Genomic DNA, 20,071 nt, shown 5'->3' with positions numbered 1-20,071 from the left:
CTGTTCCTATATAATTTTGGAGAGAAAACAAAAATTTACCGATTCTTTTTGCTAAAAGGTATTAAAAGGATGCAAAAATTAAAGTAACGAATTCAAGAAAAATGGGATGGCAATGTTGATACCCAATTTTTCTCTAGGTATTTTTGTACCCAAAATACTTCCAAAATAGCATACATGTGCATATATCAGCACACCCAATTCTCGAAAGTGTCCTAATGCACTATAATCATCAGGTGACGACTCTTAACTTCTAAACCCAATTCTCGAAAGGGAATAGAGTTATACTCCCAATGTCGTATACCCAATTTAGACCCATAGAAAAAGGGAGCGTCGACAGGTAAAACAACAAAAAACTTTGTCAAAGAAAAATGAAGTAGATAAGCCAAACGAAATTAGAATGTACATTTCAAGTTCAAGATCAATATCATATCAGTCTTATATTTAGCCTCAGAAGTTGAAGTCAGTACTGGAGCTTTCCACTTGGGAATTTTTTAGAGATGCCTTCATAAGTAACTCAAAGACACATTAGCGAGAACGGACTAATTTAACCGGCAAGAAAATTTTGTCGTAGTTGATCAGCTTCTAACTAAGATTCTTGGTGGAGAAGCTCGTCCGAAACTAGTAAGGTCTGAACTGCAAAATTTTGGAGGAGAAAACAGCACTAGGAATGCGGCGGCTAGAGGAGGATGTTGAAGTGGAAGAAATTAGAAAATTTCAACAACGATCAAGGAAAGAGAAGTCGTGACTTTTGGATTTTGGTGAAGAAGGTGGGATCTGTTTCACAAGTTTCTCTATCAAAATTTTCTTTTGACTTTGGTTGAGGGAGAGAGAGACAAAGACACGTGACAAAAGGAAGCAACGTTAATACCAACATATAACTTAACGGAAGGATGTTTTTGGTTAACTTTGTGTAACTTAAGGGATGTTCTGAGTTAAGTGAAATAAAATAAGGATGCAGTGAAAGTTAGGATAAAACAATAAGGATGATATTGGTTAAATCCTCGCTTATTTTCATATTTCAATCCTAGTCATCAGCTGATCAGCAAACAGTTGAATCATTTTTCTAGCAATGGATTTGTAGATTGAGAGAAAATCAGCTTCTCTTTTAATTTGACGCCGCATTTTCAGCTCATCAATTTGATACCCTATTTGACTCGAGAGTTTCTGCTTCGAGGTAGTTTTTGCTTATATAGCTCGTTTTATATCTGGAAATATGATTGAGATCTGTGAATATATTGATGTATTGTATATCTCTTTTGCAATTAAAAGCTTAGTATTTCAGACCCATCTGTTAATTTTGTTTGCTCAAGTCTCTTGTTTTTAGGTTCTTGCTTTATTGATTCTCATATACAACTATATGACCACTCAAGCTCTTGAATAGATGCAAACCCATATGTTGATTTTGTTAGTTTGTTCTCTTGTTTTGGGTTTGCTTCCTTCATTTATTCTCAGATTCAAGATAATCAAAACTCAAGTACTTGAGTGCATATATCTTTTTCTTTCAGTTATAGTATTTGATGCCTTCGTTTGGCAATTTCTTGTTTTTTGGGTTGCTTGATTCGCAGAAGGAATAATATCAATACTCCAGCACCTTTTCTTTTTATGATGGTGGTGTCCAAGTCAGCTTCCGCACACCTCACACTTTTTACCCGTAAAAATGGTACAAATGAATTTGTAACGTGGTTTATAGACACGTGGATTAAATTGATCCGATAAAATAAAGTAATGAAGAACAAAGCAATTAAAATAAAGAGAATTGAGGAAAAGACAAGGCTGAGCTTCAGAATGTTCTCACTGGAATCAAGAATAATTAGAAAATCTCGACAATACTTGTATAAAGCTTGAGAGAAAGAATACTAGTCTTTTGCTATCATTCTTTCTTGATGTCTATCAATAAAATGAAAGTATGAGGTATATGGTTACAATTCATGCCCCCTTAACTACCACAATTAATGCTATAATAAAAGGTAATTAAAGGTCATAATACCTAATAAAGGCCGGTGGAATCTTGGGGCCTTCAGTAACGTTTCTATAACAGTCATATCTTGAATTGCTTCTTATCCGGTTACAAGTTTGCATCCGGTTTCACCATGGTTGACTGGTCATTATTGACATGTGTAGCTTCCTCATTTACCCAACTCTTGAGACCGGTTTTTACCGTATACAGATAATTCCCCAACTTTTCGGTTACTCACTATGATGTGACCGGGAAGTGGAAGATTTTCTCCTTTCTATCCTCGTCACTGCTTTATTAAAAACCTTGCCGAAAAACGAAAATCGGACGAAGTAAACAAGAGTGCAAAACTTAGGGATTCAAATGACAAATCCACCCTTATTATTCTTTCTCCAATGACCGGTTGGAGCTGAAGAAATGCCTCTATCACATAAAACTTGATCTCGGGTTTTCAGTGTCCACCCGGAACTTTTAATCTTTGAATTTCAACTTTTGGGTTTTTAGTTGTACCCGAGTTTTAACTCTTCGTTTTTTTTGTTGTACCTCTTTGTGTGTTGACTCTTGGGTTTTTAATTGTACCCGAAAACTTTTCTTTGAGTTTTGACTCTTTGGTTTTTAGTTGTTCCCGAAAACTTTTCTTTGAGTTTTGACTCTTCGACTTTTAGTTGTACCCGAAAACTTTTATAACCTCACATCCTTCGAGACCGGGGATGGTAATGACTATGAATTTTATACTTCTGGTTTTGATAAAGTTCGGGAATTTGATGCATTCGGTTAACTTTACGATCGGGAAACAAGGCATCTGACCTTTAGCCATTTAATTTGATAGCTTTATAAGAGAGGGCCCTTATGTTTGCGGTGTTTATGAAGAGGACGTCCATGTTCATCCGGACACAAATGTTCGGGTTTATAATCCTTTTTTGCTGCTAAGTATGAGCAAATGTTAAGAATGATTTTGTTCATTCAAACATATACAAGAATGTTTTTAGAAAGTGCAAGTTTTGCTTCATTCCATTAATTGAACGTACACAGGTGTTTATAACTTTGCATATACGATAGTTTACAAGAAATGAACAAAAATACCTTGCAAGAGAATTGTGACCGGGCTGACATTTATTAAGTCTAGCCAGTTCTTGATTATGATTCCTTCTATTTCTTTTTTTCTCGGGCTGTTCTCGCAGTCCCCAGTCCTATATCTGGCAGTCCTCATTCCTTTTCTTTATTACGGAGCAGTTCGGGCTATTTCCGACATCTTGTACAGGTTGTTTCGGAGCCATATTCAAATGCTTCCAGTACTTATTGTTGCAGTTTCTGCTGCTCTAATGCAACAATCCCCAACATTCGTATACATTATTGTCTTTAATCAAAGTTATTTTCTGGCGACTCGCTTCGGGTACGCCCCTGCCTCATGTCAGTCCGTGATCCTGATGGGTATGGTTCAAACTGGTGTCTGGAATACCTCCGATCAAAGTTCAATTGACCTTGATTCCGGGTCGTAGAAGATGTCGATTTACTTATCTGATCATCTTCTACACAAATCAAAGATTCTTATCTGTTATGAACATCTTCCCACGTTGTTGTTTGAAATTCCAACAAACTCTCCTTCAACTTCCTTGAGGCATCAGAACTTGTGGGATTAAGACCCTTGGTAATGCTTCCGCTGCCCATTCATCCGGTACTGTCGGCAACATCATTCTCTCTTTTTGGAATCGGATCACGAACTCTTGTAGCAACTCCGAGCTTTCTTGAGCGATTCTAAATATATCGGCTTTTCTAGCTTGCACTTTCCTTGCTCTAGTGTGAGCTTTGATGAAACAATCTGCAAGCATTTCAAAAGAATCAATTGAGTATTCAGGTAAGAGACTCCATGTTAAAACCCCTTTTGTTAGAGTTTCGCCAAATTTCTTCAGTAAAACTTATTCGATCTCTTGCGGAGCCAAATCATTTCCCTTCACAGCTGTGGTGTAAGTTGTGATGTATTCCTGTGGATCTGATGTTCCATCATATTTTGAATATCCAGCATTTTGAATCTCTTTGGAATCAATTCCGGAGCCACACTGGGTTTAAATGATAACTGTATATACTTTTTCGAATCCGGGCCCTTTAGGAGGTGCTCCCTGGATCTAATCTATTCGAGCATGAAACTCTTTAGCATTTTGATCCATTCGAGCATTTACTTCCCTCATAAACCTCATGACTTCGGCTTTGAAAGAATCGTCTGCGTTAATTTCATTTTCAGATCCACTACCGGCACCACCTTCTTGATTGTTTGTTTCTTCTGAACTTTACCCCGGTAATGGTGTCACCGGTTCTTGGTGTCGTTTGTTTATAGGGATGCCGGGAGGGACTCGAACTCCACCATTTGAATTATTTGAAGTCCCCGGTATTGCTTGTTGAAGCTCAATCATTATCCGGTCCTGTCTTGAGAGATGGTCCATAATTTTCCGTTGTTGTGCTCTCAACATTTTCACGGTAACAGTCACCGGCTCACCATCCATATCATCATGGGTAGGACTCCTCTCATGTCGAATTTTTCTTTCTACCCGGTTTGGAGTTGACTCATTTCCATCGAGATGGCACTAGTTGAACCATCCTGTTGATTTCCATTATGGAGATTGTCCACGAGCTCATCGTTGTAGTTTGTTCCAACATTGAGCGAGTTGTTGATATCATTGTGTGCTATAACTGTAGTATGCTCAAAACAGAAAAAATCTTTAAAGCACGCTAGTATAAGATGAACAGACCCCACAGTGGGCTTCCGTAAAAATGACACAGTTGAATTTGTAACGCGGTTTATAGACGCGTGGATTAAATTGATATGATAAAATAAAGTAATGAAGAATAAAGCGATTAGAATAAAGAGAATTGAGGAAAAGACAAGTCTGAGCTTCAGAATGTTCCCACCGGAATCAAGAATAATTAGAAAATCTCGACAATACTTGCATAAAGCTTGAGAGAAAGAAATACTAATCTTTTGCTATCAGTGTTTCTTGATGTCTCTTAATAGAATAAAAACCTCTATTTATACTAGAGCTATGCGTTGTATGGTTACAATTCATGCCCCCTTAACTACCACAATTAATGCTAAATAAAAGGTAATTAAAGGTAATAAAGGCCGGTGGAATCTTGGGGTCTTCTGTAACGTTTCTATAACGGTCATATCTTGAATTGCTTCTTATCCGGCCACAGATTTGCATCCGGTTTCACCATGGTTGACTGGTCATTACTGTCATGTATCGCTTCCTCATTTACCCAATTCTTGAGGCCGGTTTTTACCGTATACACAAACCATTCTTTTGGGTACCTCCCACTAATACCGGGTAACTCTGCCTGTCAAGACTTAGGCAGTTGAGAAGAAATCACCTAGTGTTTTGTTTTGAACCTGGTACCTCATGGTTCTCTCACTTTATTGACCACTAGACCTCAATGCTCAAGCACTTGAGTACATATATCTTCTCAGTTCTCCCTTAGTTATATAGTGTTTAATGCTCGTCATGGTAAAAAGTTATCATTTTGATGCTCTTTTCTTGTTTCTTTTTTGTTATCGTTAGCACTTTCTTGTTTTTGGGTTGTTTGATTCTCAAGAGGTTAGAATATTGATGCTCAAGTATTTTAATACATCAGCTTATCCCTACATATATAGTGTTCGATTCTCTTTGTTTTTGTACATTTTCTTGTCATTGGTTGATGGCTTTATTGATTCTTAGATGCAAGTATATCAACATTCCAGCACATGAATATTTTTATCTTTTCCTTTCTAGTGTAGTGTTTGATGCTCTTCCTTTTTTCAATTTCTTGTGGTGCATAGCCTGCAGCGATGCTGTGCTTATCTTGCTCCTATTACTCTTTGGTTAATTGAGTTTGTCATTTGTGACCAAATCCTTTTTTTAACTTTCTTTTACAGGTAATATACCAGGTATTGCAATTTCTTCTGTGTTTAAGTCATTTCTTGCAATACCTGTAGCTGCGCAATGGGGAGTCAAAGTGAAGGAAAACTCAAATTTTGTATCGACAGAGGAGGCACTTTTACTGATGTCTATGCAGAGATTCCTGGAAAAACTGAAGGCCGTGTCATGAAGTTACTGTCAGTTGATCCTTCTAATTATGATGATGCTCCAGTTGAAGGAATAAGGAGGATTTTGGAGGAATTTACTGGAAAGAAAATTCCCCGTAGTTCGAAAATTCCTACTGATAAGATTGAATGGGTGAGGATGGGTACAACCGTGGCAACAAATGCATTGTTGGAGAGGAAAGGGGAGAGAATTGCACTGTGTGTCACTCGAGGCTTTAGGGATTTGCTCCAGATTGGTAATCAGGCTCGTCCGCATATATTTGACCTCACTGTATCAAAACCATCAAATCTTTATGAGGAGGTTGTAGAAGTTGATGAAAGAGTTGAGCTTGTTCTTGAAAAGGATGGGGGAGTAGATTTAGACTCTTCTGCATCACTTGTTCAAGGTGTTTCAGGCGAGCTTGTCAAGGTTGTAAAGCCACTTGATGAGGAAGCTCTGAAACCTTTGCTGAATTCTTTGCTGCAAAGGGGTATTAGTTGCTTAGCTGTGGTTTTGCTCCACTCTTATACTTATCCGCAACATGAAATACTTCTTGAAAAATTAGCTCTTAGTTTAGGCTTCAGGCATGTATCTATATCATCTGCTTTGACTCCTATGGTCCGAGCTGTTCCTCGAGGATTTACAGCAAGTGTTGATGCATATTTGACTCCTGTTATTAAAGAATACTTGTCAGGTTTCATGTCCAAATTTGATGAAGGACTAGGAAAGTTGAATGTTTTATTTATGCAGTCGGATGGAGGGCTTGCACCAGAACATAGATTTTCAGGCCACAAAGCAATTTTGTCAGGTCCTGCTGGCGGTGTAGTTGGTTACTCTCAGACACTCTTTGGGATTGAAACAGACAAGGCTCTAATCGGTTTTGACATGGGTGGTACCTCTACTGATGTCAGCCGATATGCTGGTACCTATGAACAAGTTATAGAAACCCAGGTTGCTGGTGCAATAATTCAAGCACCTCAGCTCGATGTAAACACAGTCGCTGCTGGCGGTGGATCAAAGTTAAAATTTCAGTTTGGTTCTTTCCGGGTGGGACCAGATTCAGTGGGTGCACACCCAGGACCAGTTTGTTACCGGAAAGGCGGGCAATTAGCAGTTACAGATGCAAATCTTATCTTAGGATATGTCATTCCTGATTTTTTCCCGTCCATTTTTGGTCCCAATGAGGACCAGCCATTAGACATTGATGCTACGAGGGAAGAGTTTGAAAAACTTGCGAGGCAAATCAATTCCTACAGAAAGAGCCAGGATTCATCTGCAAGGGACATGACGGTAGAGGAGATTGCACAAGGTTTTGTGAATGTTGCCAATGAGACCATGTGCCGCCCAATACGGCAGTTGACGGAAATGAAGGGTCATGAAACAAGCCACCATGCTCTTGCTTGCTTCGGAGGTGCAGGTCCTCAACATGCCTGTGCCATTGCTAGATCACTTGGAATGAAGGAAGTTCTTATTCACAGGTTATGTGGAATCTTAAGTGCGTATGGTATGGGGTTAGCTGATGTGGTAGAAGATGCGCAAGAGCCGTATTCAGCTGTTTATGGCCCTGATTCTGTGATTGAAGCTTCTCGCAGAGAAACTATCTTGCTGAAGCAGGTGAAGGATAAGCTGCAGGAGCAAGGGTTCAGAGAAGAAAGTATCACTAGCGAAACATACTTAAACTTAAGGTATGAGGGAACAGACACCGCAATCATGGTAAAGAGACCAATCAATGATGATGGGTTACCTCCTGATTATGCTGCCGAATTTGTCAAGTTGTTCCAGAGGGAGTATGGATTTAAACTTCAAAACAGGAATATAGTTATATGTGATGTTAGGGTTCGCGGTGTTGGAGTCACTAACATACTGAAGCCTCGAGCCCTAGATTCTTCCCCTTGTTCCCCTAAAATTGAAAGTCACTACAAGGTATACTTTGGGAATGGATGGAATGACACTCCTTTGTTCAAGCTTGATAATCTGGCATATGGGAATGTCGTTCCTGGCCCAGCAATTATCATGAATGGCAATAGCACTGTCATTGTTGAGCCCAACTGCAAGGCCATTATTACTAAATATGGCAACATTAAAATAGAGATCGAGTCATCTTCCAATACTGCAAAAGTAGATGAAAAAGTTGCAGATGTTGTGCAGCTCTCAATTTTCAACAACCGGTTTATGGGAATAGCTGAACAGATGGGGCGCACCTTGCAGAGGACTTCTATATCAACAAATATTAAAGAGCGGCTAGACTTTTCTTGTGCACTTTTTGGCCCTGATGGTGGGCTTGTGGCAAATGCACCCCATGTTCCTGTGCACTTGGGGGCTATGTCGAGCACTGTACGATGGCAGCTGAAGCACTGGGGTGACAATCTAAACGAGGGAGATGTTTTAGTCGCCAATCATCCTTCTGCTGGTGGTAGCCACCTGCCTGATATAACTGTTATTACGCCTGTTTTCAACAAAGGTAGATTGATATTCTTTGTCGCAAGTAGAGGGCATCATGCAGAGATTGGAGGTATTACTCCTGGAAGTATGCCGCCTTTCTCAAAGTTCATATGGGAGGAAGGAGCAGCAATAAAAGCATTCAAGCTTGTTGAGAAGGGAACTTTTCAAGAAGAAGGAATCACCAAACTTCTTCGTTACCCTTGTTCTGAAGAATCAACTCATAACATTCCAGGAACGCGCAGGCTTCAAGATAATTTATCTGACCTTCATGCACAAGTAGCTGCAAATCAGAGAGGAATTACCCTTATCAACGAGCTTATTGAGCAATATGGTCTGGAAACTGTCCAAGCGTACATGAACTATGTGCAGGCTAATGCTGAAGAAGCAGTGAGAGAAATGCTTAAATCTGTTGCCGTGAGAGTTTCTTCTGAAGCAAAAATGTCTGGAAAGGGAGGCGTAGTGACTATTGAAGAGGAAGATTACATGGATGATGGGTCTACCATACACTTAAAGCTTACTATAGACTCTCTGAAGGGAGAAGCATTTTTTGATTTCTCCGGAACCAGTCCAGAAGTTTATGGTAATTGGAATGCCCCAGAGGCAGTGACAGCTGCTGCAGTCATTTACTGTGTACGCTGTTTGGTGAACGTTGATATCCCTCTCAATCAAGGTTGCTTGGCTCCTGTAAAGATTTATATACCTCCTGGTTCATTTCTCTCTCCAAGTGACAAGGCTGCAGTGGTGGGTGGTAATGTTCTTACGTCACAGAGGATAACTGACGTCGTTCTTACTGCATTCCAAGCTTGTGCTTGTTCACAGGGTTGCATGAATAATTTAACCTTTGGGGATGACACTTTTGGTTACTACGAAACAATTGGCGGTGGAAGTGGAGCTGGTCCTACTTGGGATGGGACAAGTGCAGTCCAGTGCCATATGACCAACACCCGAATGACAGATCCAGAGATCTTTGAGCAAAGATACCCAGTTATATTGCATAAGTTTGGAATAAGAGAGAATAGTGGAGGTGCTGGACAACATAAAGGAGGTGATGGCATTATCAGGGAGATTGAATTCAGGCGGCCGGTCATTGTGAGCATCCTTTCAGAAAGGTGTGTGCATGCACCGAGGGGGCTGATGGGTGGAAAAGATGGGGCTCGGGGTGCTAATTTCCTCATCACGAAAGATAAAAGGAAGGTGTATGTTGGTGGTAAAAACACAATTGAGGTGCAGGCTGGGGAAATACTTCAGATTTTGACACCAGGAGGAGGTGGCTGGGGTGCAAAATGATTAGTACAAAGCAAAACTTCTACTGCAAATACCCTCCATGCCATCCAAACATCCACAAAGGAAAAATAATAAGGGAAATGAGGGCATAAACTTCCTTTTGTCTGTATGGTGCATATGAGAATGCTTGGTTCTTCCCCTATTTTAAAGATGTATGATTTCAATAATCTCAGGTTTTCGAATTGATAATAATTGCTGGTCACAGAATATGTTCTGCTTATAGTAGCTATTTGGTCCATCCATGGCCTCTATTAGTAACACGGGGAGAAAGTACCCCTCTTGCTTGCTTCCAAATTTTAATGCAGAAGCCAAAGAGCAGCCCGGTGCGCTAAGCTCCCGTTATGTGCGGGGTTCGGGGAAGGACTGGACCACAAGGGTCTATTGTACGCAGCCGTACCCTGCATTTCTGCAGGAGGCTGTTTGCACGGCTTGAATCCGTTACCTCTTGGTCATATGACAACAACTTTACCAGTTATACCAAGGTTCCCTTCTTAATGCAGTAGCCAACTTTCTAGGAAAATACATACTCGTAGTTGGTATTTGCATCAAATTATATCAACTTCTTAGGTTATGTGATAGAACAAGGTGGGAATGTATATTAATTAACAGGGATGAAACTTTATGCGTAATCTTGCATTTATTTGTTTGGTGAAGATACTAGGTGCGAGTCAGTTTTTTTTCACTGGCAACTGGACAAAGGCCCTTTCTTCTCCTTAAACATACTGAGAAATGTGTTCCATTATCAACTGAAACAATGAAACTGGCATGGCTTTGAAGCTTACTAGGAGTACTTGATAAGTGACAAATGATATAACCAGGGTGCAAGATTTGCGGTTAGTTTTCAAAATTCGAACAAGCAAATCATATGAATTTTATGTTAATCGTGTAGAAATCAAGAAAATGAAATTAGTCCTATTCTAGAACTTCAGAAATTTTAAAAGTAATTAAATATGTACAGTGCTATTTAGAAAAGAATTTAAAACAATAAATGTTATACACATTTGTTTGAAACACTAAAAGGGTAAAGAATCAAACTAATTCATATATTATTCGAAATTGAGTAATTTTGTAGTCTATTATACTTTGGGTTTAATTTTACCAAAGAAATCTATTTTTTTTCTTGATCCTTAACGGATTTCCAACTAAAAGTATAACAGGAGTAACTTTAAACCATAACAAAAAATAGATGTCTAAATTTAAACCTTTTTCCTCGAAGTATTTTGACACGTAAAATTTAGGGATCACTTATTTCACACTAGAGATCCATTAACGACAAGAATAAATACTTGATAATTTGTTAACACAAAGGTAAAAATTAATCCAAATTAAAATGAATAGTACTACTCCCTCAATTCCAGTTTCTATGAACCTTTCGGAATTCGCAGATTATATTGATTAACTCTCTACGTGAATCACATAGAATTTTAAATTTTTTTAAAATAAAATTTATATATGTAGAAACTATCTAAAAGTACTACTATAAGACATAAAATAATAAAAAAAGGGAGACAGAAGGTAGAGGGAGAAAGCTTATAGCCTGTTTGGCCAAGTTTCTTTTTGGCCAAAGCGTTTTTTTTTTTGGCCAAAAGCACTTTTGGACAAGAATTGAGGTGTTTGGCCAAGTTTTTGGAAGGAAAAACAGTGCTTTTGAGGAAAAGCAGAAACAGTTTTAGAAAAGCAAAAAAAGTAGTTTCTCTCCAAAAACACTTTTTTGAGAAGCACTTTTGAGAAAAATACACTTAGAAACAGTTTTTAAAGCTTGGCCAAACACTAATTGCTGCTCAGAAGTGCTTTTCAAACTAATTAGCCAAATACAAACTACTTCTCACCAAAAGTACTTTTCGAAAAAGCTGATTTTTGCAGCTTGGTCAAACGAGCTATTAGTCAAAGAACTTTGTTTGAGTACCTAAATAATAAGTTCACATAAAATAGAACAAAGGGAGTATTGAGCAATTTGAAATAGTATTGGGGTAATTTTAGACATTTTCCGTAAAAAAGAAAAGAGGAACATAAAAAAAGGGAGACAGGAGGTAGAGGGACAAAGCTTATATACTACTACTAAAAATCCAATGGCATTCCCGCGCAAGAAGCAGCAGACGGAAAAGGAGAGTGCAATGAAATCTTCAATTTCAACTAAAAGGGTCGAATCTTCTGAACCCAAGACATCAAAATCTGGGTTTAAGCCAACAGTAAGTACTTCACACAATCCCTAAAAAGACTCTTGTTTTGGCTCCATAAATTTTGAATCTTTTTGTTTTCTTTGACTTACAAATAGGTTTGTCTGAAAGATTGGTGGCTTAAAAGGGCTGAAGCTGATTCTCAGGGAAGGACTCTCGCCGTTGCTGGGAACACTTCTCGAGAGTAAACTTATTTTTTTTTTCTGCTTTCAAAATTTTGTTGCAATTTATAGTTGTTTTATATATTTGGGTTTTTGGGATTTAGGATTTTACTGTGTGTTCATGCAGTTTTTCCTTTTTTTTTTTACTTGTCAAGATTCTATCTTTTTTAAATTTTGTTTTCCGACTTCTGTTGCAATTTATAGTTGTTTTAGATATTTAGGTTTTGGCGATTTAGGATTTTACTATGTGTTCATGCAATTTTTCCTTTTCAAGATTCTTTTTTTTTTCCAGAGTTCTGCTGCAATTTATAGCTGTTTTTAATATTTGGGTTGTTGGCATTTAGGATTTTACTATGACTTTTCCTTTCAACATTCTTTTTTTTTTTTTTTTTTTTTGGTTTTCAGAGCTCTGTTGCAATTTATAGTTGACCTCACTTTGTGGGATTACACTGGGTTTGTTGTTGTTGTTTATAGTTGTTTTATATATTTGGGTTTTTGGGATTTAGGATTTTACTATCTGAAGTAGAATACTTGCAGACTGATTAAAAGAAGGAGGTGGTTAAGTAATTTAGAATGAAGGACGTGGTTTACTTCGTTGGGGAAGCTAGAATTTTCTCAAACTTAAGGCCTTATTTATATTAATAGGGCCCTAGAAAACAGCTTTTCTGAAGTTTTATGTTACATCTGATTTAGTAAGTGGCATTTTAAACTCAGATCCTTTTGTTTTTAATACTTTTCTGTAGAGGTCAGGCGATGCGAGTATTCTCCTCTGCACCAATTCTCAAGGTATTTGATGTTTTTACTCTTGAGACCATCGATGGGATATGCGTTGTCCTCAAAGGCTTCATAAACAAAACTCATTCGGAGGAAAATGGTTTTCCGTCTGAGGTATGTTACGAGGGACTTGCCATATTTGTTTGCCTGCGAAATCTTTTTGTTGATTGCGAAGTTTATGAATTCAATGAAGGACAAAACAAAATGAGAATTTGATATAACCAGACACTTTTTGCTACAAAATAGATGATTTTGTTTCATGTTATCCAAGTAGTGGTATTGTTTGATTGGACTACCACTCACAAAGATGGATGCTCTCTCTTATTGGAGTAAGGATCTGTGGTTTGTCTCGACTGTAAAAGAAAAGGAATTAAATAATAGCAGAAAGAAGAATATAATCAGTTAGGGCACAATGGTAATAGAATATATAAGTAATTACAAAGATAGGATTAGAAAGTATAGAACAAGACAGAGAGAAAGACGAGCACAACTTCCGTTTGCTCAAAAGCTGTTTTTTCTAGTCGCAAAGGGTCACATCCTACCCGAACCCCCTTTAAGAAATATCCTCGTAAAAGTAAAAGAAAATCTTTAGATATCTCACTGTAGAGAAGGATCCGATAACCAGCTAACTTTTAGATATCTCCGCGATTGTCTTGTTAATATTTTAAAGAAGCCAAAGAGGACCACCCTTCTGTTCTGCATTTGAGCATTTGTATTTGTGTCAACCCCATAACTGAAGCCTTACTTAGACTCGGAGACTCGGATGGAGTACAAAAATAATAAGTGGAAACTGTATGTATAGCATATGTAGTTCAGAAGCAGATTTCTCTAGACATAATGTAGAGATTCATTTGATAAGTTGCTGAGATAATCTACCTAGGATTCTTGACTTTTTAGTTTCCAAGGTATTTGGCACTTAAATAACGTGGAACAATTTATTTGATTGCTAATAACCATTGCAGTGAGAACTAGCAAAAGCTATCATTTTGAGTAGCTAATTCAGTGTATGTATAACGGGTACTGTTCTAGAATATATATAACAAGGTTTCTCGATGCTAGCCTCCTCTACTATACAACGTTTTATTAAATTTTTATTTATCAAAAGGCCTTTATGGATTAGGTAGTAAATGAAAAATTAGGAGGGAGCAGGTGTGCTCTATCCAAAATACTTCTATTCTTCTGTAAATTGGTGTTGAGTTCTGTTTTTTCTTGAAGTTGAAAAGAGAATACTCTCATCAGACATGTTTAGAGAAGTAGCAAAGCTTATATAGGTAGTTCATTGTACTAATAATATTTGTTGTAATGGTTACATCAACTATTTTGGGTGTCTATAAGGTTAATTTTTTAGATATCAAATACTCCTAACATTATTTGAAAACAAAATTAGTTTCCTTTTCATCCCTTCCATCTTCTGCAAAAACCCGGAAAAAAGAAATACTTTTAAGGACTTGGTGCAGTTTCTTACACTTAGGGGTCGTTTGGTAGGATGCATTAGATAAAATAATGCTTGCATTAGCTTTGCGTATTAATAATACCTTGTTTGGTAGACATTTTGAACCTATGCATTAGTTATGCAAGCATTAGTTATACATCCTATTTGGTATTATCCTATGCATAACTAATGCATAGAAAACCATGGTATTAGCAATGCAATGGGTTTTAATGCATGTATTAGCTTAGGTTAAGACAAAATTGTCCTTCAAAATTTATGCTTGATTAAAATATGCTAGTTATTATATTAATGCAAGTTTAAAATAATTCAAATAGTGAGAAATAAAATTATATCTCTAGTAAATAAATAAATACTTAGCATATTTCCTTTTTTATAAATAAATATTTAGTTCTACTTTACAATATAGGTAGACAAATCAAATAATTTTTTAAAACTTTTTCATATAAAAATATTTCTCAACATATGTTTCTTTTAAAAAGTTTGAGTGATGGACTAGTTTTGAGGGTATTTTTGTAAACAAGCAATTCTTTTAGAAATTGTGCAATGCTTTAATACATCAAACCAAACAATTAATAAGAAATATGTCAGCATAGCTAATACCAGCATAACTAATGCAAGCATAACTAATACCAGCATTACTAATACACCATATTCAGCATTATTCTTATGCACCCTACCAAACGACCCCTTAGGGATAGAATTCAGGGATTTCTTTGTTTGATGTTGTTTTAGCACGCATAGTTTGTTGACCAAAGACATTCAATTAATTATGGATCCTTTAAATTCTTGACATTGGATCTTTCTATTCAGGTGTTCGAACAGTTTCTTTTTGGTTTTCCTCCTCAATGGGAGGTGTTCAACAAAAAATACTTAGGAAGAGAATCTAAAGGTAAGGCTGCTGCAAGCGATGCCCTTGGTTTCGAAAAACCATCTGCGTGCTCAGAAAGTATGTTCACTCTCTGAACCTATTTGGATGTCTGAAAGTTGCTTTACATCTAATGAAGGATGTGGTTCACTTTGTTTGGATGGTTGATACCTATTATATTGTATCGTATTGTTACTTTAAATACAATGTTTGTTTTGATTGTTACTTGAATTTTATTGTGCCATATCGTTAAATCCGTCGTTACGTAACGACGAAAAGTGCCACTTTATGGAACGGCCGATTTGATGTGATCGCATCATCACCTTATTTTTCTCTCATCTTGCCCTTCCTTATTGTTAAATAATCTTATTTTATCCTTTACCCTACCTTTTTATATAATAATTCTACCTCGTACCTTACATTTATCTTTATAATATTACAAGTTTGTTCCTCATATTGTTGGTGCATGACATCATGAAACGACGACAAATAATACAATCTTCCAAACATTGTATACATCAAAACGATACAGTACAATACAATACTATACTATATGATACAATATGAAACGATACATAACAACCATCGAAACAAGCTGTTAATTTTTGTCGTATTTTGCTAATGCGTTTTTTGCAACATGCAGAGGTTAAAGATCTAAAGAAGCATAATGCGAGAAAACGGTATGAAATAGAAGACGGTTTGAAGAGGGGCAATCAGAAGCAGAATGATGGAAAAATTGCAAGTGAAGTTATTGTACGAAAGAAGACAAAACAAGCAGCGAGGTCGTCCGGCAAGCTTAATTCGAGGAACACTTCTACAAGCATTGCAAAGGAGCAAACTGATGATTGTAGAACAACTTGCTTTAAAAGCACAAGCGCATCCGCCACAAAAAGCACAAAGAGAAAATTGACATATGTCAGTAGGCATTCATAGAAAAATTATCTTAATCACATTACTGGTTCTTTTAACATGAAATTGCACTTCCAGTTTACATGCTTAGCAGGTTCTAATGCTTAATGTGTCATTTTGTACTTTTATGGGTAGATCCAAAGAGTGTGAACTATACAAGTTTCCAATAACATCAATTAGTTGATTAAATATTAAAGCATAAAAAGCGTCTCCTTCCCTTCGCTATAAGCTGTGTTCCCAAGTTGGGGAGTACAGGTCCCAGATCTTTCCTTTCCTCTATGGCAGGAAGTCTCTCCAGCTTGTCTGGTTAACCGGTTCTGAACATCATTGCTAAATTCAAATTCCATCCTGAGAAGGTACTTTTGGTTTTATATTGACTACTTTTAAGTTGTTTATTTTTCCTTGATTTACTTAGGAAACTCCTCAGAAAGAGAAAGAGGCAGTTCCAGTTATCTCTCCTGAACCTTCGAGTTTTAAAAGATCCAGATCAGGTGCATTGGTCATCAGAGCTATTTGCTCTGCCTCTGCCTTTCAATTTTTAGGGTTCTCAGAGGATTTTTTTTTATATGTATATATAAGGTGATTCTTGCCTGCATTTGGATTTCTGTAGGGAGATTGCTACTTCCTCCAATGGAATTTTGGCGCAATCAAATGGCAATCTATGATGCGGTTTGTCATCAAATTTTTGCATATACCTTTATAACTCGGCCATGTATCTTGGGATATCTTTTGATTTTATGCGCTGTATTGGTGCCACAGATTCTTTTCACCACAGGCATCTCATGTTATATGCATCTTCCACCCTTAGCAACTCGATTCTGTGCCTATTTTGAAGCAGATTTTTCATCTTTTAGGCATTGAAATTTGCGAACCTCTGGTTTATGGAGGAATAACCTAGGGCACTTATTTGTTTTGTATGCTTTTTGTTCGGCACTTCTTATAGGTTTCTTATATGAGAAGTAATTGATTATCTACTCGAAAATATCATTTGAGGAAGTTCTTCTCATGAGATTTTGCTGTAATTTTGAGTTGAAAAACTTTTTTAATTGGTAGGATCTCCTTATTCTCATTTGTTCGTATTTAGGAGATATGCATCTGAAAGTTGGTTCATCTTCTTATAACTACCTTCAAATATGTTTCAGGATCGCAGGGTTACAGCAATTAAACAAAGCAACTTGGATCTGGATAATCTATCTATAGGTGCTACGCGATTCCTTTATTTTGCTTAATATGAGAGGTTTCATTTCAAGAAATTTCCTCTTCTAGCTTTTGAACCTATTATTTACATGTAAAATAGATCTCCCTTACTACTTTTGCAGTGGTAGTGTTTTTCGTGCCAGTTGCTTATGTAATCTAATGTATGTTTACGCCTTTTGTAGTGAGTAGATCCGAACCATCAAGAAAGAGACGCCAACTCAGATAAGAGTTGAAGCTCCTTTTGGCTAGTGGAAATGTAAAGGTATGTGAGTATTCACCATTAACACTTTGAATAAGGCGTTCTTCTAATGGTCAATGAAGTAGGTGAGAACCATGAAGTTTCAGGTTCAAATCCCAGTGCAGGCAAAAAACACTAGGTGATTTCTTCCTATCTATCCAAGCCTTGGTGGATAGAGTTATATGGTATCTGTTATTGGTGGGAGGTGGCAGGTATCCCGTGGAATTAGTCGTGGTGCGGTTATCAACAAAGAAAAAAGTCAGGCTTTCGTTTCAAAATAAGCTAAGAGACTATGATTATAATTGGTTTGGATTGGTGAGGGGAGAGGAAAGATTTTGGATAGTTCCAGAGAAACTCCATTATAGCTAAACAGAGTTGATTAACTTTGCTATATCTTCTATACATGTTTTCTAGTTATGCTTTCGATTCAGACCGAAAAAAAACCTTATCCTTTCGGTTAAAGTGGATTGTTATCTAGTTCATATGCTGATAAATCTTTTAAGAAGATCAAATTCTTAACTTAAACTGAAAGAGGAAAGAACGTTTCAAGTAGAAAGCATGCTGAAAATTTCTTGATTAGCACATCCAAAATGAAAGTTGTCGCGCTCTCACCTAACTCTCTTCTTAATCTTTGTTCAGGGACAAATGGTGGGAAGGCATAAGGAAATGTATCATATTTTTGTACAAATATGTAAAGGCTCTGCTAAATGCCATTTTGGATGCATATTTATAAGACAGTTGACAGACACCTCTTTTGCTTCTTAGAATACCTTCAGACTGTGATGTTGAACGTTAAAGAGAAGCTTCGTATCTGCTTTAGCTTAATGATTCAATACACTTTCTTTTGTAGCTCATTACTGCAACTAGTTATGATAATACAGGTTCACTTGTACTGTATCTTGAATCAGAGGAAAGATGTTATTACTGATTTATTCTAAATCTTCGTTAACTGCAGTTAGATACAAATTAGTGCACATCAAACATATCGTGACTCCGTAATGTCTCCGGTACACGAACTTGTGGACAGTGGCGGAGCTAGATTTTTTAACAAGGGGATTTGAAAAACACTACTCTAAATTATAAGGGGATTTTACAAGTTATACATATACAATAACCTTTTTTTTCCCCCTATACGCAATACAATTTTCTGACAAAAAAGATTCAATTAAACCCTCTGTTTGCAACAAATTTATGCAGAGAAAATAAAATTGCAATCACAAACAACTATAAAGAAAAAGGATTTTATTGATAAACATTGCAGGTTACAACTCTGTTTATCCCTTGATTTTTCCCTCTAATTTATTCTACGTGATTCGAGGGCCTTAGCGGCATATTTCTCGAACGTAGGATGATGCTGATCTTCCTCAGATGTATTTGATCTCCATGAAAAGGAAGAGCATCGGTTGATCACTTCAACGGCTTTGAGAAAGATAATATTTGATGTCTTTGTGAATATTCCATGATTTTTTATGGAATTTCGAGATCGTCTTTGAAAGATACATGTAGCCTTATTTATAGGCATAAATTAGGATTTGGTTGAAGTAGCCACCAAGTAACCCTAATAGACTCCTAATATTTCAATAGCTGTCTTAAAATTAGGACTTATCTTGATCTGTTAAAATTTGAGTGTCTACACCCTCTTCATGATATATAACTCTGCCACTCCATATAGAAACCACTCCACATTTAGAATCTCCAAACCAGAGCAATACAATAAAAGTTTTTCCTTTTTAGACTTTTTCTCTATTGCATAGGAATTAGGAATGTAGCTAAACGAGAGGTGTTAGGAAGAAAATTTGGTGAAGATTTGTCAATATGGAAAGGAGAGAAAACATTAACGAAGTGGTGTCGTGGTGTAGTTGGTTATCACGTCAGTCTAACACACTGAAGGTCTCCGGTTCGAGTCCGGGCGACGCCATTGGTTCTTTTTTTTTTCTTCCTTTCTTACTATACTTTCCACCACTGTGATTTGCGGAATAGCTTCCAAATTTACAGGGAAAAAGCAATTATTTCAGCTCCGAACCAGCTCAACGGAAATCATTACATATTTGAGTTTCTTTTTCATTTTTAGTTATGTCAAGTTATGACGTAAGTTACAACAACAACAACAACCCAGTGTAATCCCATAAGTGGGGTCTGGGGAGGGTAATATGTACGCAGACCTTACCTCTACCCGAGGGGCAGAGAGGCTGTTTCCAGGAGACCCTCGTCTCAAAGCAATTATTTCAGCTCCGAACCAGCTCAACGGAAATCATTACATATTTGAGTTTCTTTTTCATTTTTAGTTATGTCAAGTTATGACGTAAGTTACAACAACAACAACAACCCAGTGTAATCCCATAAGTGGGGTCTGGGGAGGGTAATATGTACGCAGACCTTACCTCTACCCGAGGGGCAGAGAGGCTGTTTCCAGGAAACCCTCGTTAAATTTATTAAAGCATTTGTTAGAGGCGGATTCATAAATCGAACTTTATGAGTTCGAGAATCGAAATCCTAATATAATCCATTTGATTTATTGGATTCAAAATTTATTAGTTATGCTAATTTAATAAAAAATTTAACACA

At 37.1% G+C, this 20,071-nt stretch overlaps 2 protein-coding genes and 1 non-coding gene across 3 annotated transcripts; all 3 read left to right on the top strand.

The window, feature by feature from the left end:
* Positions 1-948: 948 nt before the first annotated feature.
* Positions 949-9,939, top strand: LOC107781908 (5-oxoprolinase 1). The gene is made up of 2 exons (XM_016602728.2): positions 949-1,174; positions 5,859-9,939. The coding sequence occupies exon 2, from the start codon at positions 5,926-5,928 to the stop codon at positions 9,733-9,735; it is 3,810 nt and encodes a 1,269-aa protein (XP_016458214.2). The 5' UTR covers positions 949-1,174; positions 5,859-5,925; the 3' UTR covers positions 9,736-9,939.
* A 1,825-nt stretch (positions 9,940-11,764) lies between these two features.
* Positions 11,765-18,410, top strand: LOC107781907 (uncharacterized). The gene is made up of 10 exons (XM_016602726.2): positions 11,765-11,921; positions 12,008-12,093; positions 12,814-12,958; positions 15,108-15,243; positions 15,806-16,077; positions 16,487-16,562; positions 16,682-16,740; positions 17,214-17,271; positions 17,451-17,530; positions 18,146-18,410. Exons 1-9 carry the CDS (start codon positions 11,802-11,804, stop codon positions 17,492-17,494), a joined length of 996 nt encoding a protein of 331 aa, XP_016458212.1. The 5' UTR covers positions 11,765-11,801; the 3' UTR covers positions 17,495-17,530; positions 18,146-18,410.
* A 940-nt stretch (positions 18,411-19,350) lies between these two features.
* Positions 19,351-19,424, top strand: TRNAV-AAC (transfer RNA valine (anticodon AAC)). Its single transcript has one exon. It is a non-coding gene; the product is annotated as a tRNA-Val (tRNA).
* The last annotated feature ends 647 nt before the right edge of the window (positions 19,425-20,071 follow it).

This window comes from Nicotiana tabacum, chromosome 10 (assembly GCF_000715075.1).
Source record: "Nicotiana tabacum cultivar K326 chromosome 10, ASM71507v2, whole genome shotgun sequence".
In the NCBI taxonomy this organism is placed as follows: Eukaryota; Viridiplantae; Streptophyta; class Magnoliopsida; order Solanales; family Solanaceae; genus Nicotiana; species Nicotiana tabacum.
The sequence above is the reverse complement of the archived record's forward strand: the minus strand, read 5'-3'. Positions and strand labels throughout refer to the sequence as shown.